General features: G+C 59.0%; 1 protein-coding gene across 4 annotated transcripts; it reads left to right on the top strand.

The window, feature by feature from the left end:
• The first annotated feature begins 952 nt into the window (after nucleotides 1–952).
• Nucleotides 953–21,148, top strand: U2AF2 (U2 small nuclear RNA auxiliary factor 2). Of its 4 annotated transcripts, none has more exons than XM_038381138.2 (13): nucleotides 953–1,117; nucleotides 8,121–8,256; nucleotides 8,857–8,907; nucleotides 10,355–10,384; nucleotides 10,713–10,816; nucleotides 10,980–11,131; nucleotides 12,011–12,127; nucleotides 15,767–15,905; nucleotides 16,444–16,523; nucleotides 17,055–17,177; nucleotides 19,192–19,278; nucleotides 19,920–20,168; nucleotides 20,627–21,148. In XM_038381138.2, the coding sequence occupies exons 1-13, from the start codon at nucleotides 1,069–1,071 to the stop codon at nucleotides 20,759–20,761; spliced, it is 1,452 nt and encodes a 483-aa protein (XP_038237066.1). In that variant the 5' UTR covers nucleotides 953–1,068; the 3' UTR covers nucleotides 20,762–21,148. The 4 variants fall into 4 exon arrangements, with proteins under 4 accessions (XP_038237066.1, XP_038237065.1, XP_038237068.1 ...); XM_038381137.2 differs by having other exon boundaries at nucleotides 960–1,117; nucleotides 19,183–19,278; XM_038381140.2 differs by lacking the exon at nucleotides 8,857–8,907 and having other exon boundaries at nucleotides 960–1,117.
• The last annotated feature ends 3,254 nt before the right edge of the window (nucleotides 21,149–24,402 follow it).

Here is a 24,402-nt window from a genome sequence, read left to right as displayed (position 1 = left end):
CCCTCCATCTGTGGAGGGGGGGGGCTTCAGAACGCTGCATCCCATCCATCCCCACATTTCTGGCCGTGCCCTGGGCATCAGTGTGCAGGTAGCTGCCTGGCGACTCTGGGGGGAAAGGGAACACTCGAAAACCAGGCCCACAGCCCCTTTGGGGCGCACCCAGCGGCTGGAGTCACAGGCACCAGCTTACTGGAGGGCAGCCGGCTTTGTGCTGTAGGCCAGCTCTTTCAATGCAAAGGGGTCCTGGCTGGAGGGGCGGACCTGGATTTAGTGGGGGTGGGTGTTAGGGGCCCAGCTTGGGGGGAAACAATGGCAATGGGGGAGTGCGGGGCAGGGGTGGCGCTGGGGGCCACTGGGGAGCTCAGTGGTGGTTATGGGGTGTGTGGCTATGGGGAGCTGAGTGTGGTCACGTGGGGGGTCTCATTGGAGGACTCTAGGGCAGTTGGGGGGCGCAGAGGGGACTTATGGGGCTGGGAGTGATTGCCCTTTGCCCTCCTACGCCATTTCCGGCCCCACCCGGAAGTGCTCGATTACTGGCCCCTCCTCCACATTCCGCGCTCTCTCCTTTCTCGCGGCCGGGGTCAGCCCCGGGGAGGCGGAAAGAGCCGAAGCCTGCGCCCCCGTCTCCGGAAACAGCCGAAGCAGCGTCGAGAAGGGCTGGGAGGAGAGGGCGGAGCCGAAGAGCCGACGGAACCCCCCGAAGCCGCGATCCGGGCGTGGGCGGAGTCTCCGAGCAGCGGTGCCCGGAGATCCCCGAGCGCCGGGCGGGAGGGGCCGAGGGGTGGCGGAGATCCCCGAGCGCCGGGCGGGAGGGGCCGAGGGGTGGCGGAAATCCCCGAGCGCCGGGCGGAAGGGGCCGAGGGGTGGCGGAAATCCCCGAGCGCCGGGCGGAAGGGGCCGAGGGGTGGCGGAAATCCCCGAGCGCCGGGCGGGAGGGGCCGAGGGGTGGCGGAAATCCCCGAGCGCCGGGCGGAAGGGGCCGAGGGGTGGCGGAAATCCCCGAGCGCCGGGCGGAAGGGGCCGAGCGGGAGGCGCCGCGGCCTGTGCGGGAGCGAGGCAGAGGCCGCGATGTCCGACTTCGACGAGTTCGAGCGGCAGCTCAACGAGAACAAGCAAGGTGGGGGCGGGGCTAGGCCGGAACCGGGCTGGGGGGAGCGGGCAGGACCGGGCCTGGGACCCCCAACGCCCACTGGGCCCGGCCCGCGGCGTGCGCTGAGGGGCCTTCCCGCTAGCCCCACGGCTCCCCCCCGCCCCATAGCGCCCCCCTGGGCCGGTCCCACGGCTCCCTCCCGCCCCATAGCGCCTTCCCCGGCCGGCCCCCGGGCTCTCCCCCTTCTCCTCCCCTGCCCCATAGCACCCCCCCCGACACCCCCCGCCGTATAGCGCCCTCCACGGGCCGGCCCCCGGGCTCTCCCCCTTCCCCCCCGCCCCATAGCGCCCTCCCCGGCCGGCCCCCAGGCTCTCCCCCTTCCCCCCCGCCCCTTAGCGCCCGCCCCATAGCGCCCCCCCCGACTTCCCCCTCGCCCCATAGCGCCCCCCCGGGCCGGTCCCACGGCTCCCTCCCGCCCCATAGCGCCTTCCCCGGCCGGCCCCCGGGCTCTTACCCTTCTCCTCCCCTGCCCCATAGCACCCCCCGACTCCCCCCCGCCCCATAGCGCCCTCCCCGGCCGGCCCCCAGGCTCTCCCCCTTCCCCCCCGCCCCTTAGCGCCCGCCCCATAGCGCCCCCCCCGACTTCCCCCTCGCCCCATAGCGCCCTCCCCGGCCGGCCTCCGGGCTCTCCCCCTTCCCCCCTCGCCCCATAGCGCCCTCCCCGGCCGGCCTCCGGGCTCTCCCCCTTCTCCCCTCGCCCCATAGCGCCCTCCCCGGCCGGCCTCCGGGCTCTCCCCTTCCCCCCTCGCCCCATAGCGCCCTCCCCGGCCGGCCTCCGGGCTCTCCCCTTTCTCCCCTCGCCCCATAGCGCCCTCCCCGGCCGGCCTCCGGGCTCTCCCCCTTCTCCCCTCGCCCCATAGCGCCCTCCCCGGCCGGCCTCCGGGCTCTCCCCCTTCCCCCTCGCCCCATAGCGCCCTCCCCGGCCGGCCTCCGGGCTCTCCCCCTTCTCCCCTCGCCCCATAGCGCCCTCCCCGGCCGGCCTCCGGGCTCTCCCCCTTCTCCCCTCGCCCCATAGCGCCCTCCCCGGCCGGCCTCCGGGCTCTCCCCCTTCCCCCCTCGCCCCATAGCGCCCTCCCCGGCCGGCCTCCGGGCTCTCCCCCTTCTCCCCTCGCCCCATAGCGCCCTCCCCGGCCGGCCTCCGGGCTCTCCCCCTTCCCCCCTCGCCCCATAGCGCCCTCCCCGGCCGGCCTCCGGGCTCTCCCCCTTCCCCCCTCGCCCCATAGCGCCCTCCCCGGCCGGCCTCCGGGCTCCCCCCTTTCCCCCCCTGCCCCATAGCGCCCCCCTGACTCCCCCCCACCCTGGGCCAGTCCCACGGCTCCTCCCCGCCCCATAGCGCCACCCCGACACCCCTGCCCCAAAGCGCCCTCCCCGGGCTCTCCCCCCTCCCGCCCCAAAACGCCATAGTGCCCCCCCGACTCCCCCCCGCCCCTTAGCGCCCTCCCCGGGCTCTCCCCCTTCCCCCTCCCTGTCCTAGAGCCTCTGTAGCTAGTCATACAGGCTTCCCAGCTAGGTCTCTCACTACCCCCATGGAGCGTCTGAGCTAGCCTCCTAGACCCTCCCCTAGTTCCTTGCCTACCCTAATGCGCTGTATCCAGCCCCATGGGTCTCCTGTCCTATATGCCTTCTAGCCAGTCTCTCCCAGCCAACCCCATAGATTCCCTGCTCCATAGCCCCCCAACGTACAGATCTTTAGCCAGCTCCCTATCTCTTGTCACATAGACCACTCCTCGCCTGCTCCTCATCCTACCCCATAGCTCCTGTTCCCCTAGTCCCAACACCCTACTGAGGGCCGTGCCTTCAGCATTCCTTCCCCCCCAGCTCACTCTTCCACAGCCTGCCCTATAGCCCCCTTCCAGTCTGTGCCCCCAACATCTGAGTGCCTGTCTTATGGCCCCCCACTGCCGCAAGGCCTCCAGCCAGCTCTCCTATCTGCCCCCAACTTCTCCACCCCCTTCCACTTCCCCTTTCCTTTGCCAGTGTCCGCCTTCCTGCTCCATAGCATTGCCGGCCCCCAAACTCCTGCTCCGCATACTCTCTAGCAGCACCCCTACCTGTCCCCAGAGCTCCCTGCCCACTTCTTGAGTGCCTGCCCCATAGCCCCCCACCAGCACCCCTTTACCACAACCCACCAGCCTGACCCTGAACTCCCTATGCCCCTCTCACTACATGGCCTGCACCCCACAGGCCTCTGCACCCCTTCTGCCAGTCCCTCCCCCATTGGCATCCCCCCTGCCTGACCCTCTCCACCCTGTAGCATCCCTTTGGGCAGAGACACTGAGCTCCATTATTAACCTTAGCATGCTTTGGGGAGGGGGTAAAACATGTGGTTGTGCTCCCTTCTCCCTCCTGGGACGGCAGGGGTTGGGGGAGAGAAGGGCAGGAACACCACCAACCCCAGCAGACTCAGGCCTCTCAGACTGGGGAGAGAGGGAAGTCCAAATCACCCCCTTTTCCTCCTTGGGGCAGGAAACTGACATCCCCTACTGGCAAATAAGTCCAATAGGAGTAGGGAGGGGCACACGTCACCATCGGGGGCATTTTGGGAGGCAGGGCAGGCCTACTGTCCCCGTCCAGCACTTGGATGCTGGGATGATGGCAGCCATGGGCACATTAGGAGCCAGATTTGAATTTCTTTCCTGTTACAGCATTGGGTAGGAAGTGGGGGGCTGTGGCTTGGTCTCTTCGGGGAAAACCCCTCCATGGGTCGGTGGGTTTCTCTGGCCCAAAACCTGGAAGGATTTAAAACCCCTTGCGTGACTGTATGATCATCTACCTTGTGTTAGGAAGGAAGCACATAGGGCGTCCTGCTCTGGGGTGAATCTGGAGTCAATTCCAAGTCCATCCCTGTATAAAAACAACAAAAAAATCGTGTTTTGGGGGCTTGCTTATGTCAAAGTGGAGGGTAGTTCTGAAGCCAATAGAGCCAGCATCCTATTAAAAGCACAAAGCCTTTATAAATAATCCCTCAGAGGTGTGGGGTATTATATTTCTCGGCTTGGCAGAATTTGAGTCTCTTGTTATTTGGATGGTTAATATGGATTATTTTAAAGCATTTTTTCCTTATGTTTGTTTACATTTTCACAGTTGCGCAAAAATTATGGGGTTTTACCATTTTTTCTGTATACTGACATAATTTTGAGGAACTGTGAAAATTTATGGGGTTTTAAGCATTTTTTTCTCTTTTTATCCATTTAAATTTTCAGTTGCACAAAGTTATGGGATTTAAACTTTTCCTCTCTAAATTGTCAGTAGCTCAAAATTATGGATTTTAGTTTTTTTTCTCTTATCTATTTAAATGTTCACAGTTGCGTGGAATTGGAGGAAGTAAACCTTTTTTTGTGCTGATTTATATTTTTGCAGTTGTGCAAAATGATGGGCATTAAAGATTTTTTCTATTTATCAATTTAAATTTTCATAGTTGCATGAAACTAGGGGTTTTTTAAGCGCATTTTTTAGATTTTTATCAATTTGAATTTTCACGGCCGTGGCAAGTTCTGGGTGGGTCAGACAATAACGGTCTAACGCCACTGTGTGTTTGGTATGCGTTGAGGTGGGACCTTGTTCTCAAGCAGCATTCTTCCTACTTTGCTCGTCTGTAAATGTCAATGATCATTGATGAGAATTTTTTGTCGGTTTGCGTGCATGTATGTGTGAAATAGATGTGTACTGACATTTACCCATAAAAATCTGTATGTACCTGTCCTGCGAGTGTTAGGCGCTGCCTGTGATGGAAAATCAACCCCGGCTAACACAGTCCTGCCATGATCCTAGAGCCCGGTTTTCAGAGTGACAGTCTGCATCTATAGGGCCATGGCATGGTTGGGGGATGGCGGTTGAGTCCTGTAAAGATGGCCCAGTGCTTAGGGGATCCATATTCAATTCCCTGCTTGGCTACAGATTCCGTGTTGGCGAAAGTCATCTCTATGCCTCAGTTTCTCCATCTGTAAAATGGGGCTAATGCAAGCAACTTCTCTTTTTAAAGTGCTTTGAGATCTCCAGCTGAGAAGTGGTAGCTGGGGAGTGATCTGGAAAGTTGAGACAATAGCACAGGGCAGCTGAGAAGACCAGTATATCAAGGACTGTGAGGTGCTCAGTTACCACAGGTCCTGGGGGCCAGGTAATTACCATAACTAGACATGGTGGTTAGTAGAACTCTGGAGTCCAGATGTCCCCTCACTGCCTTGCCACCAGACCAGCTGATCTCCCCGAGATCAAGCCACGCTGGTAACTCTCTCTGTCATGCCGCCTAGGCTGAACTGAGCAATCTAGTCTCTAGGACGTCTGGTTGTGGTTGAAACGGGGCCCAGCTTGTTAGGTGCAGAGGTACCGAGTGGGATCAATAAACTCGTGACTAAGTGGTTCAGGAGCTCGGTAATAATCCTGAAGATCGTGGGCTCGAGGCTCACTTGACTGCCCCCTGACCAAAACAGCCTCTGGGGCAGTCACGGGTGGTCTCTCCTTCGCGTCCTGTTGGCTCTGAAACCGTCCATCCTGAACTGTGGCGTCAGTGGGCCAGGGGCTCTCCCCTGTTTGTTCTAGACAAGATGGAAACCCAGCAGTTCTGGCTGCTTCCCTGACTTGGTCACTATCATCTCTTTCTCTTACCTAGAGCTTTTCGTCGATAGATCTCAATGCGCTTCGCACACTTTAGTGTACTTACGCTCCCAACGCCCCTTTGTGGCAACGCTGTGGGGAAATGGAGGCACAGACTGGTTGAGTGACTGAACCAAGGACATGCAGGCAGTCTGTGGCGGAGCAGGGAATTGAATCGGCGTCTCGACTGGTGCCCTAGCTGCCGGGCCAGCCTTCCCCTCTCGGGCTGGAAACCCACATCTGGGAGTGTGGATTATCGCTGAGCTGAAACCCCTCCCCTGCTCTGGCTCCCAAGCAGGTGCCAAAACCACTCCCTCCCGCTGCTCCCAGGACTAGGAATGGGGTGGTTCACACTCTGCCGTCTGTCCTGCACAGTTTCAGAGCTCGCCAAGCCTGTCCCCCCTGCCACCACCGAGAAATCTAACCCCCTCCTCTCCCATGCACATGGCTGCATCAACAGATCAGTCCTCACAAACAAGGCTTTGTACAGCCCGGCCCATGACGCCAGCCTTTGTTTTCCCTCCTAGCACAGCTGTGGGCTCTTTGCCTGGTCCCTGGCCGGCACCTGCTCTGTTCTGGAGCCTGGGCCCCCTGCTCCCTCCTGGCTCAGACCATTTCCATTGTAAAACTGAACCCTGCAGAGCCTTTGGGATGTGAAGGAAGGTGGGGTTCAAGACCACTGGAGCTGGGATTGGGGCCCTGTTGCAGGGACACCTGAGAAACACAGCCCTGGTGGTTGTCTAGTCCTTCCCACTCCCTCTTTGGTGATGAAAATTGAGGCATTGTGGGGGGGGAGGATGGCAAAGGGGAGCTAAGGGGCAGGGAGGGATAAAGAGGGGTTGGGAAGCTATGGGGCAGGTGGGAGTCTGGAGGAACGGGTGTTATGGGGGGCTGAAGTTATGGGGCACATGGAGGGAAGAGGATGGCTGGGAGAACATGGGCTATGGAGCAGGCAGGGGGCCAGAGGAGAGCTGTGGGGGTAACTGGGAAGCTATGGGGCAGGTGGGAGCACCAAGAGCCCTATGCTGGTATATTTGAATAGTGCCTTATTTTTTACCTTCAAACCTTTTTAAAGTCTCCCCTCGAAGCATAGTTTCTCTAGTAGGCAGAGGCTATTAAAAAAAAAAAAAAGAGGAAACCTGACCTTTTTTCCCCCATCGGCTGAGAAGGGGTTGGCAGGTGCTCCTCGGCGCTTCCTAAAATCAGACAGGAGGTTCGTTCTGGGGGGGTCCCACAAAGCAGCTGGGGGGCACTGAATCTGTGGCTTAGAGAGCAAGATACGGTGGGGGAGAACACAGCTATGGTTCTGGGGTAGAGGCACCGTTCAATGTCACATTGACAGGGCAAAAAGCAATGGCAAACAGCAGAGCCTGGGTGTATGAAGCAGCGAAGTCCAGTGGTTAGATCACCGGCGTATGAATCAGGACTCCTGGGTTCTCTCCCCAGCTCTGGGAGGAGAGTGGGGTCTAGTGGTTAGAGTGGGGGAGGAGAACTGGGCATCCACACTGCTGGGTTCTGTTGGGTCAGGTTTACAAAGTTAGTTTGGTGCCTAATTCAGTTAGGCTCTGCTGCCTTCCCTTTTGCCATCTAAATGTGGCCTTCTTTCTTCTCGCTGGGATTCGAGGGGGAGACCCTCCCAGTTGGGGGCAATAAAGCAGCGATCAGTGGGGAGTGGCCAGTCTTACCCAGCCCAGCAGGCATGGGGCGTGTGAGGATTTAGTCTGGTGCTCCTATGGGGCGATGGATCGGGTGGGGACGGTCATGGGGGAAGGCAGAAGGGGGAGCAATGGATCGGGTGGGGACGGCTGGGGGAAGGCAGAAGGGGGAGCAATGGATCGGGTGGGGACGGTTGGGGGAAGGCAGAAGGGGGAGCAATGGATCGGGGGGGCTGCATGGTAGGTGGCATCGAGGGGAGAGTTGGCATCAAGGTTGCATCCTGGCATCTAGGGCAGTCTGTCCCTGCTCTGTGGGTGTGGGGGGACGCTCCTTGGATAGAAGGCTTTGTGGTTCCTTGTGGCTGTCTGCCTGGCTGGTTTCCCTAGGGGACTTGTGCCACCTCCATCACAAGGCAAAGTGTAGCGGTGCAACCCCCAGAACTACGATTCCCAGCATGCCTTGCAGTGTGGCATGGCTGGAGCTGGAGTCTTTGCTGGTGGCCCCTCTGAGATGGAGGGAGTGTTGCATGCTGGGAGCTGGAGTTTCTCACTTGCTGCATCAGGCAAACTGGAGCCTGTCATTGCAACTGGACCTCCAGTGGAGCCAGGCAAGGCCAAGGCTCCCGTGTGAGGAGATCAGTAGCTGCGGGGTGGATGGGACACTGAGAATTGGGACGGGGGTTCATGCGTCCCCTGCTAACCTGCCTGCCCTCCCCCCGCAGAGCGCGACAAGGAGAACCGTCACCGGAAGCGCAGCCATAGCCGCTCGCGGAGCCGCGAACGGAAGCGCCGCAGCCGCAGCCGGGAGAGGCGCAACAGAGACCAGCGCAGCGTCTCGCGGGACCGCAGGCGACGCAGGTAGGGAGGGGCAGGCTGAACCCCAAAACCCTTTGTCCCCCCCACCGCTCCTCCTCACTGGTGCTGTGGCTGGTTCGAGGAGTCAGAGGGGGAATGGCTGGCCCCAAGCGCTGGTCTTGGGAAGAGATCTGGGGGGCTGGGAGCCAGGACTCCTGGATTCTACCCCCAGCTCTGGGAGGGGAATGGGGTCTAGTGGTTAGAGTGGGGGAGAGGAACTGGGAGCCAGGACTCCTGGGTTCTATTGTAGCTCTGGGAGGAGGGAAGGGGGTCTAGTGGGTTAGAGCCGTGGGGGCTGGGAGCCAGGACTCCTGGGTTCCATCCCGTGTTCCCTCTAATTTTTTTCCATCCATGTGCAGGTAATGTGCGGATGAGCACCACCAGTACAAACACAAAAACCTAGAGAGAATATATTTTTAAAAAGTTCCCATAGGGATAATTACTCTAGCCAGGACAGGTTAGGCATTTTAGAACTCACTGTTCTCAGAGAATTAAATGTAAGGCTAAGAGAGAAATAAAATGATGAAATGCATAGACCAGTCAACAAACAAAAATAACACACTTTGAAAGAGTCAAATTACAGAGACTATATGTGCATTGCAGGAAGAATCAAGAATTAACAACAACAGCAACAACACAAGTATGTGTTGGGAGGTGAGTGTGTCAGAGACGGAGACTGTGTGTGTGATAGAGACACAGAGACTCTGTGTGTGTGTGTGAGAGAGTGTGAGAGAGGGGGAGAGAGAGAGAGAGACCCAGAGACTGTGGGGTGTGTGTGAGAGCGCTGCTGGGGAAGTCTCTGAGAGATCCGTGTGCTCTCTTTAAGGCACTCACTCACCAGAAAGCTGGTTATTTGGAAAGCAGCAGGTCTTCTGCTCTTGAGCCCTGTCCCCCCTCCCCTGCTCTGCGGAGATGGGGTACATGGGCAGGGGGAGAGGGACACACTGATATCAGTGCCCCTCCCCACTCTGCACAGCTAGCAGGAGGGTCCCGCGAGCAGCTGGCCAGGGGCTCCAAGGCAGAGGGCAGGAGCAACACAGCTGCAGAGCAGCTGGGGGTTGAGGGGCGCAGCGAGTCCACACCGCTGAATGTGCACGGCTCTGCTAATCAGTGCGGCACTTGATTGATTCCTGGGCGGCTACGCAGCTTAGAGGGAATACAGGTTCTATCCCCAGTTCTGAGACAGGTGTGGGGTCTAGTGGTTAGAGAAGGGGGGCTGGGAGCCAGGACTCCTGGGTTCTGCAGTAACTTGTTCTGTGACCTGTATATGTGTCGGGAGAGAATAAATCTCTTTACCTCTCTCTACCCTCCTGCCGTTAGGATATCTCTCTGTATCCCCCACTGGCCATTCTCTGGGGGACATTTTCAGACATAACTCCTCTCTGCCAGGAGCTATGGGGGGGGCCCCATGCCCTAGGAGTCCAGGCAGCACATACCGAGGGTTCTGCAGTCCCACGTGTGCTGCCACAGAGCCCTTTCCCTTTGGTGGGCTGACAGGCCGGGGCCAGGACGCAGTTAGGTTCAGCAAGACCTGAAAGGAGCTGACTGGGTTACCCCGCAGCCGATATTAACACCCCAGAAGCTCTGTGCCAGGGCCCTCCCCTGATTACGTTACCGCCAGCCGGCGCTGTCCTCTGCCTCCCAGAGCCATTCCGGCTGTTTATAAAGCCTATAAAACATGGCAATGGTCCTGTAACATGGTCTGAAATTCTTGGGGGGGTTCGGGGTGGGACAGGACATCCATGTAAGCCTGTTTGGGGTGTGGGAGTAAACACATCTGGAGCTCCCCTGGTTGAGCTGTGCGGAGAGTGCGTTAGACACTTGCTCTGCCCTTAATTGGAAGGGGAATTTTGACAGGGATCTCTGAACCAAGCGTCAGGCTTTTTGGGGAAGTCAGCAGAAGATTCCTTTCCCTGTTTGGTGAATCAGGTGTCTCTCCTGGTGTTCCTGTAATGCCCTGACCTAGCCAGTTCTCCAATCACCCCCAGAGTCTCTGAATGGCGAATGCAGGAATGAAATCTCTGAACGATCCTTTCAGCGGCCATAAAGAAGCAGGAAAGGGCATGAACCTGACTTTTTTTTTTCCCCCTCCCCTCTGCAGGTCACCTCTAAATCTCGCTGGCCCCTTGAGGTGAGTGCCATTATCCCAGGTGGGGAAACTGAGGCATGGGAGGGATTGGCTTATCCCCAGGGAGGAGGGATTCTGTGTCGGCAACGGTAGAGCATGGCTGCTCCATGCTGCGCCCTGCTGGTCTAGGCTCTCGGCTCTTGCCTCAAGCTGCTGCCAGGATTGGCCAAAAAAGAGGGCAGAGCTAGTGGGTTGGGAACTCTCCCCAAATCCTGAGTGGTGATCCTGGCTGGAGTTGGATCAAAGCACCTCGTGGGGTAGAATCCATCGTCCTAGCCTAGGCCAAACCTTGCCCGTCCTGCCCGGTGACGCGTCTCTCCTCTCTTGGCAGCCGCTCCCCCCGGCATGAGAAGAAGAAGAAGATCCGCAAGTACTGGGATGTGCCACCGCCCGGGTTCGAGCACATCACTCCCATGCAGTACAAAGCCATGCAAGGTATCTATCCCGTCTAGGTGCCTTCTGTCCAAGCAGGGAGCAGACCTCTGCTGACCGCCCCTGGCCTCTCGCTCTCTCTCTGCCCCATTGCCCCCCACTCCCCATCAGCGCGGGGCGGGGAAATTGGCTTTTGAATGTGTGGATTGGTGTTTCTCTCTCCTAGCCGCGGGTCAGATTCCAGCCACAGCTCTCCTCCCAACCATGACCCCCGACGGATTGGCCGTGACCCCCACCCCGGTCCCGGTGGTCGGCAGCCAGATGACCCGACAGGCCCGCCGCCTCTACGTTGGAAATATCCCCTTCGGCATCACTGAGGTACTGGTGGCTTCGGCAGCCCGGCTGCTGCTCTCTCTTGTCCATGTGTCGCCCGCACACTCTCTCTCTCTCTCTCTCTCTCTATCTGGGACCCGTCGAGGAGCGCCGGAAGATATAACTTTTCTCTCCAAAACAGGGCAGTGCTAGCAGCAAAGGAGAGCAGAATCCATGGAGCGAGGTTGATGCCATGCAGCTAAACACATAAGCGGCTTCGGGGCAAACACTGTGGGGCCGACTGCCTGAGCTAGGTGGCTGAAGGGTATACCGCTCCCTCAGCTGCATGATAGCCTCTGAGGGGGAGATCAGTCCTGAAAGCCAAGGAGGCCTGGGGGTGCCTGGGTGGGGAACCGGGACTGTGTCCGTGAATGCTGTTGGAAGTTGCACGTGTCCCGAGTGGGCTCAGGTCTCTGTCTCTGTGACACATACAGACGGGTCTCTCTACTTACCCGGTGAGCAGTGCAATTTGGGTCTCAGTTATTTGCCCTCTTCGCTCCTGGATGTGGTAACAGGAACGCTGATGTGGTTTTAACATCCTCCGCTCCAGTGACTTGCGAGCCCTTTCGTTTAATTTGTCCTACCTGGTAACAACCGGGGCCAGCTCCCCTTCCAGATAGCAGTAGGGGAAGTACTCTCTTTCTTATTATTTGAATTTGACTCTCGCTCAAGCAAAAAACCAAGATCAAAAAGTTGTTTCCATTTCTTTTTAAAGTGAAAATTGTGGGGCTGAAATCCCTCGTAGCACAAAAGTTTGCTACCATCACGCAAGGCAAGTAGGCTGTTCCAGTTTTCCCACCTGCTCTTTGCTATCTATTTGAAATTCCGGGCCTACTGGTATGCTGTCCTACATTGCTTCTTTCCCCTCTCTCTGTCTCTCTGCAGGAGGCCATGATGGATTTCTTTAATGCTCAGATGCGTCTCGGTGGCCTGACCCAGGCCCCTGGCAACCCCGTCTTGGCTGTGCAGATCAATCAGGACAAGAACTTTGCTTTCCTGGAGGTGAGTCGGCTTTTCGTTCTGTCTGTACAGCGCCTGGCACGATGAGGCCCTGGGGCTCCTCAGCGCTCCTGTAACATACCCAATTGTCCGATTCTGGTGTCCACAAGTCCAGAAGGATGTTGCTAAATTTGAGAGCATTCAGAGAAAAGCCACGAGAACAATTCAGGGACTGAAAAACATTCTGTATAGAGACTCCAGGAGGTCAATCTGCTTAGTTAGGTGGTTAAGGGGTCACTGGATCCAGTCTCTAAGAACCTAGATGGGGAACAGAGATGTGATCTTGGGCTCTTTAGTCTAGCAGAGCAAGGTCTACCTGCTCCAACGTCTGCCGATTTGAAGCTAGACACATTCAGACTGGAAATAAGGCATACATTTTTAACTGTGCGGGGAATTCACCACTGGAGCCAACTACCAAGGGTCAGGGTGGAATTTCCGGCACCGGAAATCCATGTTGGCTGTTTTTCAAACCAATTTGCCATGGTTCAAACAGGAATTATTTGGAGGACATTCTCTGGCTGTGTTATGCACTAGATACTAGATGATCACAGTGGTCCTTCTCTGGTAATAGAATTTGTGAATCCCTTCTGCGTTAGTGAGAGCCAGATTGGATCCCCTGTGGGCTGTTCTGGTGTCCCCACTTCATAAGAGATTGATCCCATTAAAAGGGTGCAGAAAAAGAGCTACAAGAAAGATCGGAGGGTTGGGAAACCTGCCTTGTAATGAGATGGCAGAAATTTAGTCGATTTAGTCTCTCTGGAGATGGTTCAAAGGTGGATTGGCCCTCAGCTTGCAAGCACCTCCCTGGGGAGGAGATTTCTGCTGGCAGAGGACCCTTCAGTCCAGCAGAAAGAGGCAGGACCAGGAAGATGAAGAGACAAATTCTGGGGTGCCGGGAGGAGGATAAACCATTGGTGCAATTGACCTAGGGTTGGGATGGGTTTGCCATCTCTCGGCTGGTTGAAATTCAGACTGGATTCTTCTTCTGAAAGCACCTCTCGAGTCTCCCCCCCCCCCCCCCCGAAGTTACAGAATCAGAAATACCAGGCTGGAAGGACCTCAAGAGATCGAGTCCAGCCCCCTGCGCTGAGGCAGGACCAAGTGTCCCTAGACCGTCCCTGATGGGAGTTTGTCCAACCTGTTCTTAAAAACCTCCCTTGGAAGCCAGTGCGACCCCCCTGGCCAGTTAGTCCCCATTTTGCAGCTGTGCTTTGGTGCCCCATCTCCGAAAGGAAGCACTTTGCGCTTGTCTTTGTTGGGTTTCGTCTGGTTGATCTCAGACCCAGTTTACGGTTGTTTGGAATTCTAACCTTCAAAGCGCTGGTGACCCCTCCCTGCCCAGTCTCATCTGCAGATTTTATAGGCGCACGCTCCACTTTGTTATCCAAGTCACTAACAAAAATATTGCCTATTGCTGGACCCAGGACTGACCCCTGCCGGACCAGCCTCCCAGTTTGACAGCGACCCATTGGTAACTAGTCTGAGTGCTGGTCTTTGAACCGGGTGTGCACCCACCCTAGGGGAATTTCATGTGGAGCTCCTTTCCCTAGTTTGCTTGTGAGAATGTCATGTGGGACTGTGTCAGAGCTTTGCTCAATCAAGATACTTCAGGTCTGCCGTGTCCCCCTGTCTGGTAGGCCAATAATCCTGTCAAAGAAGGAAGTTAAGTTGGTTTGGCAGGATTTGTTCTCGCTAAGTTCATACTGGCTATTTCTTGTAGCCCTGTTACCCTCCAGGTGCTCACAAATTGCCTGTTTAATAATTTGGTTTCATAATAGCTTGTAGAATCAGTTCTGGGATCACCAGGTGAGGTTGTCTGGGCTTAGGCCAGACCTAGATGATCCCAATGGTCCCTTCTGGACTTGGGAGTCTATGAAAGGGAATGTAGAGTCCATGCTCCAGGGTGGTGTTTGATTGCAGCAGGGACAGGAGGAAGATTGCACCATGGGCCATAGTGCGTTATGGGTGGGTGTTGCCCATGCAGCGCGGGATGCAGGACTGGATCTCGTCTGTCCTAGCAGGGCAGGAAGCATACTGGACTTAGTGGTCTGCTCTGGGGCAGCATGGCAGTGGGATTACTGGCTGAAGGGGCCTGTAATGGGAAGCTGGGCCCCACCAGGGGCCGGTGGAACTCCTTTCCACATGATGGGACTGAGGCCAGGATCCATTCAACATTTGGAGGGAGGATGAGACGTTGGCAGGGATAATGGAACATTTGCCGTGTGTAAGGGAAGGAGTGTGATCCAGAGCCAGTAGGGGAAAATGTTTCCTCTTTCCTGGAAAGTTTCTATTTTTCAGCAAAAATTTGGATACCCAAATATTCTGGCAGAAAACTGAAATACTTCAATGCTGAAAGGCCGCTGCTTTGCCTCATGGGAGTTGTAGTTCAGGGGGTGATTAATGCTCCCATTCTCCTCTATAGCCTGGGCCACCTGTTTTGGTCTCCATCTTCCATAATACACCCTGGGTGCCCTCTTGGAGAGGGGAGGTAGTGCATTACGGGAGTCCCTGGCTGTGTTGCTCCATGAGTGACGTAGTCTGGCCAGCAGGGACCAAAGCCTGTAGATACAAATAAGGGCTTGAGGCAAGGGAACTACAGCTCCCATGGTGCACCATGCCCTATCCTCTTGGATTTGGAAAGCAGTGCATCTTCGCAGTCCCATGATGCACCACAGCCAGGGAGATGAAGTCCAGCTTGTAGAGATGAGCAGAGTTGGCTTGCCTGGAGTCTATACCAGTGTTAAATAGGAATATTTTGGTTTTGGGGCATTTGGGTTTTGTGTCTCAAAATGTTTCTCTCTCCCCCAGGAAGCAGGCGCTTCTCATGCAAAACTTTGTTTTGCCAAAATCCCTGTTCTCCGTGGAAAATCAGTTTGAGTTGAAGTCATTTCACCCGCTCTAGTGTGGCGGACACCCCACCCTGTCCCGGGGCATCAACCAACCACTAAGGCTATGTCTGCATGGGACAGCTAGCCTGGGTGTGAGCAGCCGGGCCACTTGGCTGGACCTGTGGTGCTGCGTTGCCCTGCGCGGCTGGGCCCGGGTTCCAGGGGTCTTTGTGCGGAGATGTTCTAGGATTTGGAACTCGTCTGGCCTGTAGGGGAATTGTGGGAAGGCATTGGAGGGTTATCAGCACTCGCGTGACTTAGCCCGCGTCTTCACTGCAAAGTGGGCAAGTTCCTGCCCGGGTTCTAACCGCACACATCCCCTGCATGCACCTGGCTTCTAGCCGCACCCCCCCATCCTTCCCAGCCGGGTCACAAAGCTTAGACTTCAAGAACCAGGTCAGAGGGTTTTGTGTGTACCTGGTAGGGGGTGTTGGGTCAAAACTTTGCTCAGAGCCTGGATTAAGACACCCCCCTAGCGATGGGCTGGGATAGCGCTCCTTCCAGGGCCAGGTTATTCCGGACATGGCCAGTGGGGGGCGTGGTGCAGAAGGCAGTTGACACAACAGGGGTCCTGCGTACCTTGGCTCGTTTTCGGAGACTGGGTTAGGTGGGCAGTCGGCAGCAGTCCCGCTCGGGGGGGGCCCCCCCCAGATCCTGGTGGATTGCGTGAGCGCAGGGGCTCTGGGCTGTGGCATGCATCCGCATTAAGTGCGTCCGTGTCCCTCATCGGCTCCCCTCCCCCGTTCTCCTGCAGTTCCGCTCTGTGGACGAGACCACCCAGGCCATGGCATTCGACGGCATCATCTTCCAGGGGCAGTCGCTGAAGATCCGTCGCCCCCATGATTATCAGCCGCTGCCCGGCATGTCCGAGAACCCATCTGTCTACGTGCCAGGTGAGTAGCCCCCCAGCCCCGGTGTGGGGCCAACAGGGGTGAGCAGGCCTGCACCTTCTCCCAGAGGGCACGGGGACAAGGGAGATCAGTTTACCCAGGTGCCCAGCCCTTCCCTAGACACGTTCTGCATGGCATCGTCACGTACGCCTGTCTGGGTGTGGGGCAGCAGGGCCCGGGAGCCCAGGATCAGGGAGGCTGGAGAAATTGGAGGGAGGGACCATATGCCCCCGATAAGGTTGAGTCCAAGAGTCCACCGGGGGCTGGTTATGCAGGATCCTTCGCACTGTGCAGGGACACGGCCCTTCTGGGCTGGGGTGCAGGGGCTGGCTATAGGGGGACCCCTCGTCCGATGCTGGGATGTGGCCCCTCTGGACGGGGGTGCGGGGCCTGTGCCTACAGGGACCACCACAAAGGTGGCTCTGCAGGACGAGCAGGGGCTGCGTTGCTGTCTCATGGGGCGTGACTGCCTTGTAGCTGCTCCAGAGCGTGCAGGACAGTGTGGGACCCCCATCTGTTCCCTTTCCTCTCCCCGCGGCAGGTGTCGTGTCCACCGTGGTCCCAGACTCAGCTCACAAGCTCTTCATCGGGGGTTTGCCCAACTACCTGAACGACGATCAGGTGAGCACAGGGCAGCGGGCAGCCTCCCTCTGACAATGCCCAGGTCAACCCGGAGTCGATTTGCCCCACGGGGCACCGGGAACGGGCTTTTCCCCGCAAGTAGCTCCCGCCTGCTGGCTTCTCAGCCCGCATATCCCGGCCCTCAACACCCATCTGCTCTGGTTTGAGCCAGAGCTGCCCTCCAAGAGTGGGGATGATGTGAAATCTTTGCTGGGGAGGGCTTTGAATTTCGGCAGGCGGCAGTGGTGGCGTTCAACGCTCATCACGCCTAGCCACGAGAGAGACCCTTGCCAGGCACTGCCTGGGTATCCAACGACCGAGATGAAGGGGGAGCATCATGTCAGGTGCCCCGCAGCAGCCAAAGCCCAGGGGAGTCTGTCGTTTTGGGTGCTGCCCAGGCACGCAGTGAGAGCCCACCCTGCCCCAAAGAGCAGACAGAGTGGGAGAGTAAACTGAGGCAGGGGGACGTGCCCAGTCTCCCAGGAGTCCTCGCTGCCTGCCTGCCTCAACTGCCCTCCCTGTCTGCCCCAGGTGAAGGAGCTGCTGACTTCCTTCGGGCCGCTGAAGGCCTTCAACCTGGTGAAGGACAGCGCCACCGGGCTGTCCAAAGGCTACGCCTTCTGCGAGTACGTGGACATCAACGTCACAGACCAGGTACTTCCCAACTCCCCCCTCCTCCACCCGCCTCTCCTCGCAGCTCTGCCGCCCTCCGAGGGGCCTGCGTCCGCCAGCCCAGCCAGCCGTGGGGGTGTGTGCGTTCTCCTTTTTTTTTTGGTTTTCTTTTGTTTGGTTTTTCCTCCTCCCCTCCTTGAGCAGGTGAAATTTTTTTCCTCCACCCCTAGGGAGCGCCAGCCTTTCTCTCCTTTACAGCTCCGGGGGCCCCCATAGGCCGCGCCTCGTCGCTGTGATCGCCTCGTTTTCTCTCCCCCACCCCCTTTTTCCCCCCTTCTCCCCAATCTTAGCCCGAACAGCGGCCACAAACCAATCCGAAGACCCCAGCTCTGCTCTGCCCATGCAAGCCGGTAAGATCCCCCCCTCTCCAAATAAAACCCCCCCATCAAATCCCGCTGTGGCCGGGAAATCTCCTCCCTTAGCCACAGCTGCCTCCAGCGCCGATCCTGACTTGCCCGCGTCGGTTGCAGCCTTATAGAAATCTCTTCGGACTTTCTATATAACGGTGTTTTCTCTTCTCCCGCTGTGCTTTTTGTTATAGCGGGAGGAGGAGGAAGAGAACCGTAACAGCAGGGGCCCTCTGTGCGCTGCATTCCCAGCGGTAGTTGTTCAAATGCAAGTATATATATAATTATTTTTAATGTATTTTTTTGGATTAAAAAAAAAAAAAAGCAAAAAACCAAGCAACCAACCAAACCACCCCGCCCCCGTGCGCCCCTTCAAATCGCCCCCCACAAAAAGTCAGCCCCGGCGCTGGCGGGAGAGGGGCATCCTGCCACAGAGAGGGTCCTTAGATGCGCGTAACTTCATAACCCCTCCCCCAACTCTCTCCCCCCTCTCCCCACCCCCGGAGGGCTTAGAAAGAGCTGGTCTAACGGTGCATGCTGGGCGCGAGACCTCGGCGCTTGGGTGAGTTGCGAGAGGGTGCGTGTGTGTGTTGTCCTGCCCCCAGCCTGCTCTTGGCCCCCCGCCTCCTGTCCCCAATCTGTCTGTGCCCCACAACCCCTTCTGTCCATGCACCCTTCTTTCCACTTCCTGTCCCAAACCTGACTTGAGTCTGTCTCCAGCCTGTCTGGGTCTCTGTGGTTCTCTTCCCCCCCCCCCCCCCCCAGCCCTTCCTGTCCCCAGCCTGTCTTTCGGACCTGCGCCCCCTTTCCACTTCCTGTCCCTGGCCTGTCCTTTAGGCCTGTGCCCCCCACCACCATTTCCTGTCCTTTGCCCCTCCGCGGCGCCCCCCACTTCTGTCCCCAGCCTGTGTTTTGGACCTCCATGCGCTCCCTGCCCCGTCAGAAGCCTGACTTGGGCCTGTCCCCAGCCTGACTGTGCCACCCTGTCTTTTGGGCACATGCCTCCCCCACCCCCCACTTCTGTGCCCAGGCTGTCTCTTGGGGCTGTGCCCCCTCTCCACTTCCTGTCCCAAACCTGACTGAGTCACTGTGCTGTGCGCCCCCCCCCCCTCTTGTCTCCAGCCTGTCTGGGTCCCCACAGCCCCCTCCTCCCCATCCTCCACTTGGTCTTGAGCATCCCCGTCCCCAGGCGGTCTGTACTCTTGCCCTGCTCCCGGCTTTTTGGGGGCGGGGCGCCCCCTGCTGTGTGGGGAGATGCAGCGAGGTTGTGCAGTCGGTCGAGAGGTTCCCCTGCCGGCCTGGCGAGGGGGCGTCCGTGGCTGGCACCCGGCCCAAGCGCCCCCTGCTGGTCGGACTGGCTGTGTGCCCACGGCCCAGGAGGCCTTCAGAGACGCAGGTAACGCAGCGCCCCCTGGGGGAGAGCAGGAGAGCCTTCGGAGCCGGCCGCTCCTGCCCTCCCAGCACCAGCTCGCTGCGTAGGCCAGGCGCCCCGGGGGCAGAGGAGAGCTGCGTGAGTGTGTGTGCGCGCGCGCGCGTCCGTCTGTCCGTCGCCCTTCGTGTCTGTGCTGATTGCAGCGGGGGGCCGGGGGGAGGAGCAGCCCGCTCCGGCGCTGGGAGCAGCCAGATTCATTTCCCCTCTGATTTCGAAGGCCATCGCCGGGCTGAACGGCATGCAACTGGGTGACAAGAAACTGCTGGTGCAGAGAGCCAGCGTCGGAGCCAAGAACGCCACGCTGGTGAGTGGGGAGGTGGGAGCCGGGACTCCTGGGTTCTCTCCCCGGCTCGGGGGGGGAGTGGGGTCTCGTGGGTTGGAGCAGGGGGGCTGGGAACCAGGACTCCTGGGTTCTCTCCCCGGCTCTGGGAGGGGAGTGAGTTAGAGCAAGCGGGGTTGGTATCCCAGGCTAGCTGGGCCCTTTGGTCTGATCTAGTCTAGCAATTCCCATGCTCCTAGAACGGGTGGGGCAGTTTTCCTTTCCCCTCTCCCCAAACAGAAAACGTGTTGCATATTCTCCCGTGTTGTTTTGGGGTGCCAGGGCCATCTTTGAGAGGTCCCATTGGGTATCTTACTGGAGAGGCCGTGGGTGGGGTGATTTCAGGTGCCTCATGAGGCTTCCAAGTTGATTAGGATGGGGAGGCCCTGCTTTTCCTCCCCAAAGAGCGACTGGCTCAGGCTCCCGGCAGACGCAGGCAGCATCCAGCCTTCGACCACAAGGGCTGAGGTTCTCGGAGCCCCCAGGGGTGGGGTGGCGGCCTCCCTCAGATCTCAGCACTGGGGGTGAGGTCAGAGGCCGGGATCAGCAGGCCAGAGCACGTGGCGGTCTGGCTGGGAAGGGGCTCCTGGGGCCAGTGCACAACTCTCCCCCTCCGGTCTCCGCAGAGCACGATAAACCAGACCCCGGTGACGCTGCAGGTGCCTGGGCTGATGAGCTCGCAGGTGCAGATGGGTGGGCACCCCACCGAGGTGCTGTGCCTGATGAACATGGTGCTGCCCGAGGAGCTGCTCGACGACGAGGAGTACGAGGAGATCGTGGAGGACGTGCGGGATGAGTGCAGCAAGTACGGGGTGGTCAAATCCATCGAGATCCCCCGGCCCGTCGACGGCGTCGAGGTGCCTGGCTGCGGCAAGGTGCGTGGAAGTGGGGACTGGTGGGCGGGAGGCTCGGAGCCAGGACGCACGGGTTCTATCCCTGGCTCTGGGAGGGGAGCGGTTGGTTGTGGGGGCCGTTTGGAGTCAGGATGCCTGGGTTCACTCCTTTCCCCTCCCACCACCCACCCACCCACACACGTATCCAGGTTGGGGGGGGGAGAGTGGGGTCTAGTGGTTAGAGCAAGGGAGGCTGGGAGCCAGGACTCCTGGGTTCTCTCCCAGGCTCTGGGATGGGAGTGGGGTCTGGTGGGTTAGAGCGGGGGGGGGGGGGGCTGGGAGCCAGGACTCCTGGGTTCTCTCCCAGGCTCTGGGATGGGAGTGGGGTCTGGTGCATACAGCAGGGGAGGGGGGACGCCTGGGGTGGGACAGCGCCAACCTCAGCCCCTTCACCTCCACGTCTGGCTGGCACCGTAACCCCTCCCCTCCCACCCCCCCAGATCTTCGTGGAGTTCACCTCGGTCTTCGACTGCCAGAAGGCCATGCAGGGTCTCACCGGCCGCAAGTTCGCCAACAGAGTGGTGGTCACCAAGTACTGCGACCCCGACTCCTACCACCGCCGCGACTTCTGGTAGCCGCCGGGCCGGGCCGGCCCTTCGGCCATGCAGCGGGTTTCTATTTTATGGCCAAAATGGTTTTTTTTTTTTGTTTTTTTTTTTTTTTCAATTGTTTTCTCCCCCCTCCCCAAAAAGAGACCCCCCGCTCCTCCTGATTTCCTCCCGGCCCCTGAGGGCCCCCCAGCCGACGGCTGCCAGTAATGGTTATTCCGTAGTAGAGACGTCTCCTCGCGCCTTTCTCTCTGTGCCATTGCATATTGGCTGAGAAGGATCTCCTTGTTCCTCCACCCCTGCCTGTTCTGTTATTCCCCCCCTTCCTCCTCCGGCCCTCAGTGTGCGTATGGAGTGTCTTCCTCCCCCCCCCCCCCTTTTATTTCCCATGGTAATTAAACACTTTTTCCAATCCCCCGGTGTCCGCCCACTTGTGTCTGTCTCCACGCGGCGCTGCCAAGACAGGGCTCGGCTCTCTGGGGCAGCTGGAATGGAGGGTGTGAATGCCCAGGAATGGGGGGGTGTTTGAGTTGCTGAAACAGACTGGGGACCCCTTGGGAGCTGGGATCAGGGGCGTGCCCCATCCTGCCAGCTGCCGTCCAGGTAGAGAGGCGCTGAGGTTGAGGCCATGCACAGGCAGAGTGGGAGAAATCCCTGCCTGAAAGAACTTACAATTGAGACAAGGCAGGCTATGGGGGCGGGGAAACTGAGGCACATGGGCGCTGTAACTTACCCGAAGGTGTTGGGGTGGGAGGAGGACCCAGGTGCCCGTAGGGACAGGCTGTCCATCCCCATCAAGAGCAAGTGCTCTTCTAACCATCCCATACAGCCCCTTGGGAGCCAGCTCTGGGTGTGCGTAGCTATAGTAGGTTGTCATCGCCATGGGGCTGAAGCCACCAGACGGGGGTGTCACCAAGCCACACACCAATGCATCAGCCACTGCTATCCGCTCTCGGCCCTGCTCCGTTAGCCAGCGGCTCACACCCAGAGCACCTCCTCAGTGCTGTCTAGCCCACCGCTGGCACCATATAATCCCCTGGTGCTGGTAAAGCTCCCAACCTCCATGGCTGAGAGAGACCAAGGGCGAGTTATTACCCTTGGTTATAGCTGGGGGCAAACTGAGGCACAGGGTGCTATGGAGGACGGCCACTTAGATCAGTGGTTTTCAGACTTTTTCTCTGGCGACCCCCTTGAAGAAAATCGATGCCTGTGACCCAAAAGAACTGGGGCTGAGGGGGTGCAGGGGTGAGCCCTGCAGGGTGGGACTGGGAATGGGGGGTTCAGGATCGGGGAGGGGGGCTCTGAGCTGGGGTGCAGGAAGGAGGTTGGGGCATGGACTTACCTCGGGCAGCTCCCAGTCAGCGGCAAAGTGGGGGTGTTAAGGCAGGCTTCTTGGCAGAGAGGTGGGGGTTCAGTTTGGTCCCACCCCCACGGCTCCTGCACTGCCCCACAGGTTTCATTAACCCATTTGTGCATCCTGCAGCACATGGGGAAACTGAGGCAGGCACTGGCTGGAACCACCCCCAATTCTCAGGGCATCACACCCCCTGCCCTCACCCTGCAGCTGGCTCCAGGGCGGCCATTTGCAGGGCTTTGTTCTTCGAAATCTCACCGGGAGCCGCACCGGGCAGGGGTTGGCGGTTGCTCAAGGCTGATGGGCAGGTGGGTGCTCGGCTGCCGGGAAAGTGAAACTGGATCACAAAATTGAGGGGAAGGGAAAGAGGCAGCAGTTGGGTAAAGGGCCCCCTGCCCTAGAAATGCCCGTGATGATGGTGTCTGGGTCCTGCGGAGGGGCTGCGAAATGAGGGGTTGGAGACCAGCCCCAGACCCCATGAAAGGCCTGGAGAACCTCCTGTAGCTGCCTGTGTTCACCACAGGTGTGGGCAGACTTTTTGGCCTGAGGGTCACATCTGGGTGGGGAAATTGTATGCAGGGCCATGAATTTAGGGCCAGGGCAGGGGGTTGGGTTGCAGGGTGTGGGAGGGGGGTGCTGTGTGCAGGAAGGGATTCAGGGCGAGGAGGTGGATGGGGTGTACGAAGGGGCTCAGGGCAGGGGATTGGGGCAGAGGAGGGGTGTGGGATGTATGATGGGGCTCAGGGCAGGGGGTTGGGGTGCAGGCTCTGGCCCAGTGCCACTTACCTGGAATGGCTCCGGGTGGCAATCCCGCAGGCCAGATCCAAAGCCCCGAGGGTCCGGATCTGGCCCACTGGCCATAGTTTTCCCAACCCTGGTTTAGCGGAACCGAGAGACGGTTCAGGGGTGGCTTGATCCCGGCCTCTCAGCACCGGCCTGACAGCCCAGTATTCGTTAACGGGCTACCCCGAGCTGAGGGCTGCAAGGGGGAAGCTAGCCCCAGCCGGCCAGGAAACAGGGTGTCAATTTTTAACAGAGTAATTCTTTCCCCAGGCTTGTGGCCTGGCCCATCTGGGAAAAGAGCGGATCCGCTCTAGGCTGATTTCAGGGCAGTTCTCTGGCGGGTGAGAGCCAGAGGGTCAGGCTCGATGCTCACTGTGGTCCCCCTGGCCCTGAGCGTGATGACCCCAGGGGCTCAGGAAAGCCCAGCGGTCCTGGGGCCCAGTCTCCTGGCCGCTGCTCCCCTCCCCTTTGCCTGGCGTAAGGTGCTCAGAGATGCTGTGGCTGTGGGTGGAAGGACTTGCCCTCTTTCCTAGCCCCCTCCTCGGAACAATTCCTGGACGTGAATGTAAAGGGATCACGACACCTGCAGGGAAGGGCAGGGACCCCAATGCTTAACAATTGGCTGCAGTAGATACGGGGGCAGATCGGGGCCCCGTTGGGCCAGGCGCTGCCCAGGCCCAGAGTCGCCGTGATCGGGGCCCCGTCAGGCCGGGCACTGCCCAGACACACAGTCACTGAGATCGGGGCCCAGAGTCGCCGCAATCGGGGCCCCGTCGGGCCGGGTGCCACCTGGACAGACTCAGAGGCTCTCAGTCTAAATAGACAAAATGGGGGGAGGGGAAACTGAGGCCCAGAGAGGGGCCGCGTCTTCCTAAAGATCACGCAGCAGGTCAGTGGCAGCGCTGGTGAGAAAACTGAGTTCTCCTGACTTCCCCCACCACTGCTCTAGACCCTAGACCCCACTCCCTTCCAGGAGCTGCAGAGAGAACCCAGGAGTCCTAGGCCCATGCCCCATCCCCTGTTGACTCGCTGCCCCTGCCCTGCACCCCTCCCGTGCAGTTGGGGACAGCCCCCCTCCTCCCCCCGTCTCAGATGGCCGCCTGTATGGAGACGTGCAGGAGCAAAACAGGCCCCAGCAGCAGCAGCTGTCTGTCAGGTCCTGGGTTTGGAGCCACTGGGGGTCGGGGGCTCGTCTGCTCTTTCTCCCGTGCCCCTGGCCATGTCCCGCTGCCCCACACAACCCCCCCAAGGATGGGATGTGACTCTCCAGGGGTCTGGCCAGCTTGTGGGGGTGGGATGGAGACAGGGCCTTTCCCCTCTAGAGGGCGCCACCTCCCATCCAACCCCAGGACTGGCTGGCTCAAGGGGCAGGGAATGGGGCACAGACCCTTTCATCTCTAGGCGGCGCTGGCTCCCATCTGACTCCAGGTGGGGGCCAGTGGGATAGAGCCAAGGGCCATCTGGGTGTCAGGACTACTGTGTCCATCCCGTGTCCCCCCCCCCGACAAGGCTCTCAGGAGCTGCTCTGAGC

This window comes from Dermochelys coriacea, chromosome 23, assembly GCF_009764565.3.
Source record: "Dermochelys coriacea isolate rDerCor1 chromosome 23, rDerCor1.pri.v4, whole genome shotgun sequence".
NCBI classification, from domain to species: domain Eukaryota; kingdom Metazoa; phylum Chordata; order Testudines; family Dermochelyidae; genus Dermochelys; species Dermochelys coriacea.
The sequence above is the reverse complement of the archived record's forward strand: the minus strand, read 5'-3'. Positions and strand labels throughout refer to the sequence as shown.

Bases quoted from the DNA above. Each gene is read 5' to 3' on its own strand.
- U2AF2 (XM_038381137.2), top strand. From the start codon at position 1,069: ATGTCCGACTTCGACGAGTTCGAGCGGCAGCTCAACGAGAACAAGCAA. The intron at 1,118-8,120 runs GTGGGGGCGGGG...CTCCCCCCGCAG, and splicing joins GCTCAACGAGAACAAGCAAG to AGCGCGACAAGGAGAACCGT. The intron at 16,524-17,054 runs GTGAGCACAGGG...TGTCTGCCCCAG, and splicing joins ACTACCTGAACGACGATCAG to GTGAAGGAGCTGCTGACTTC.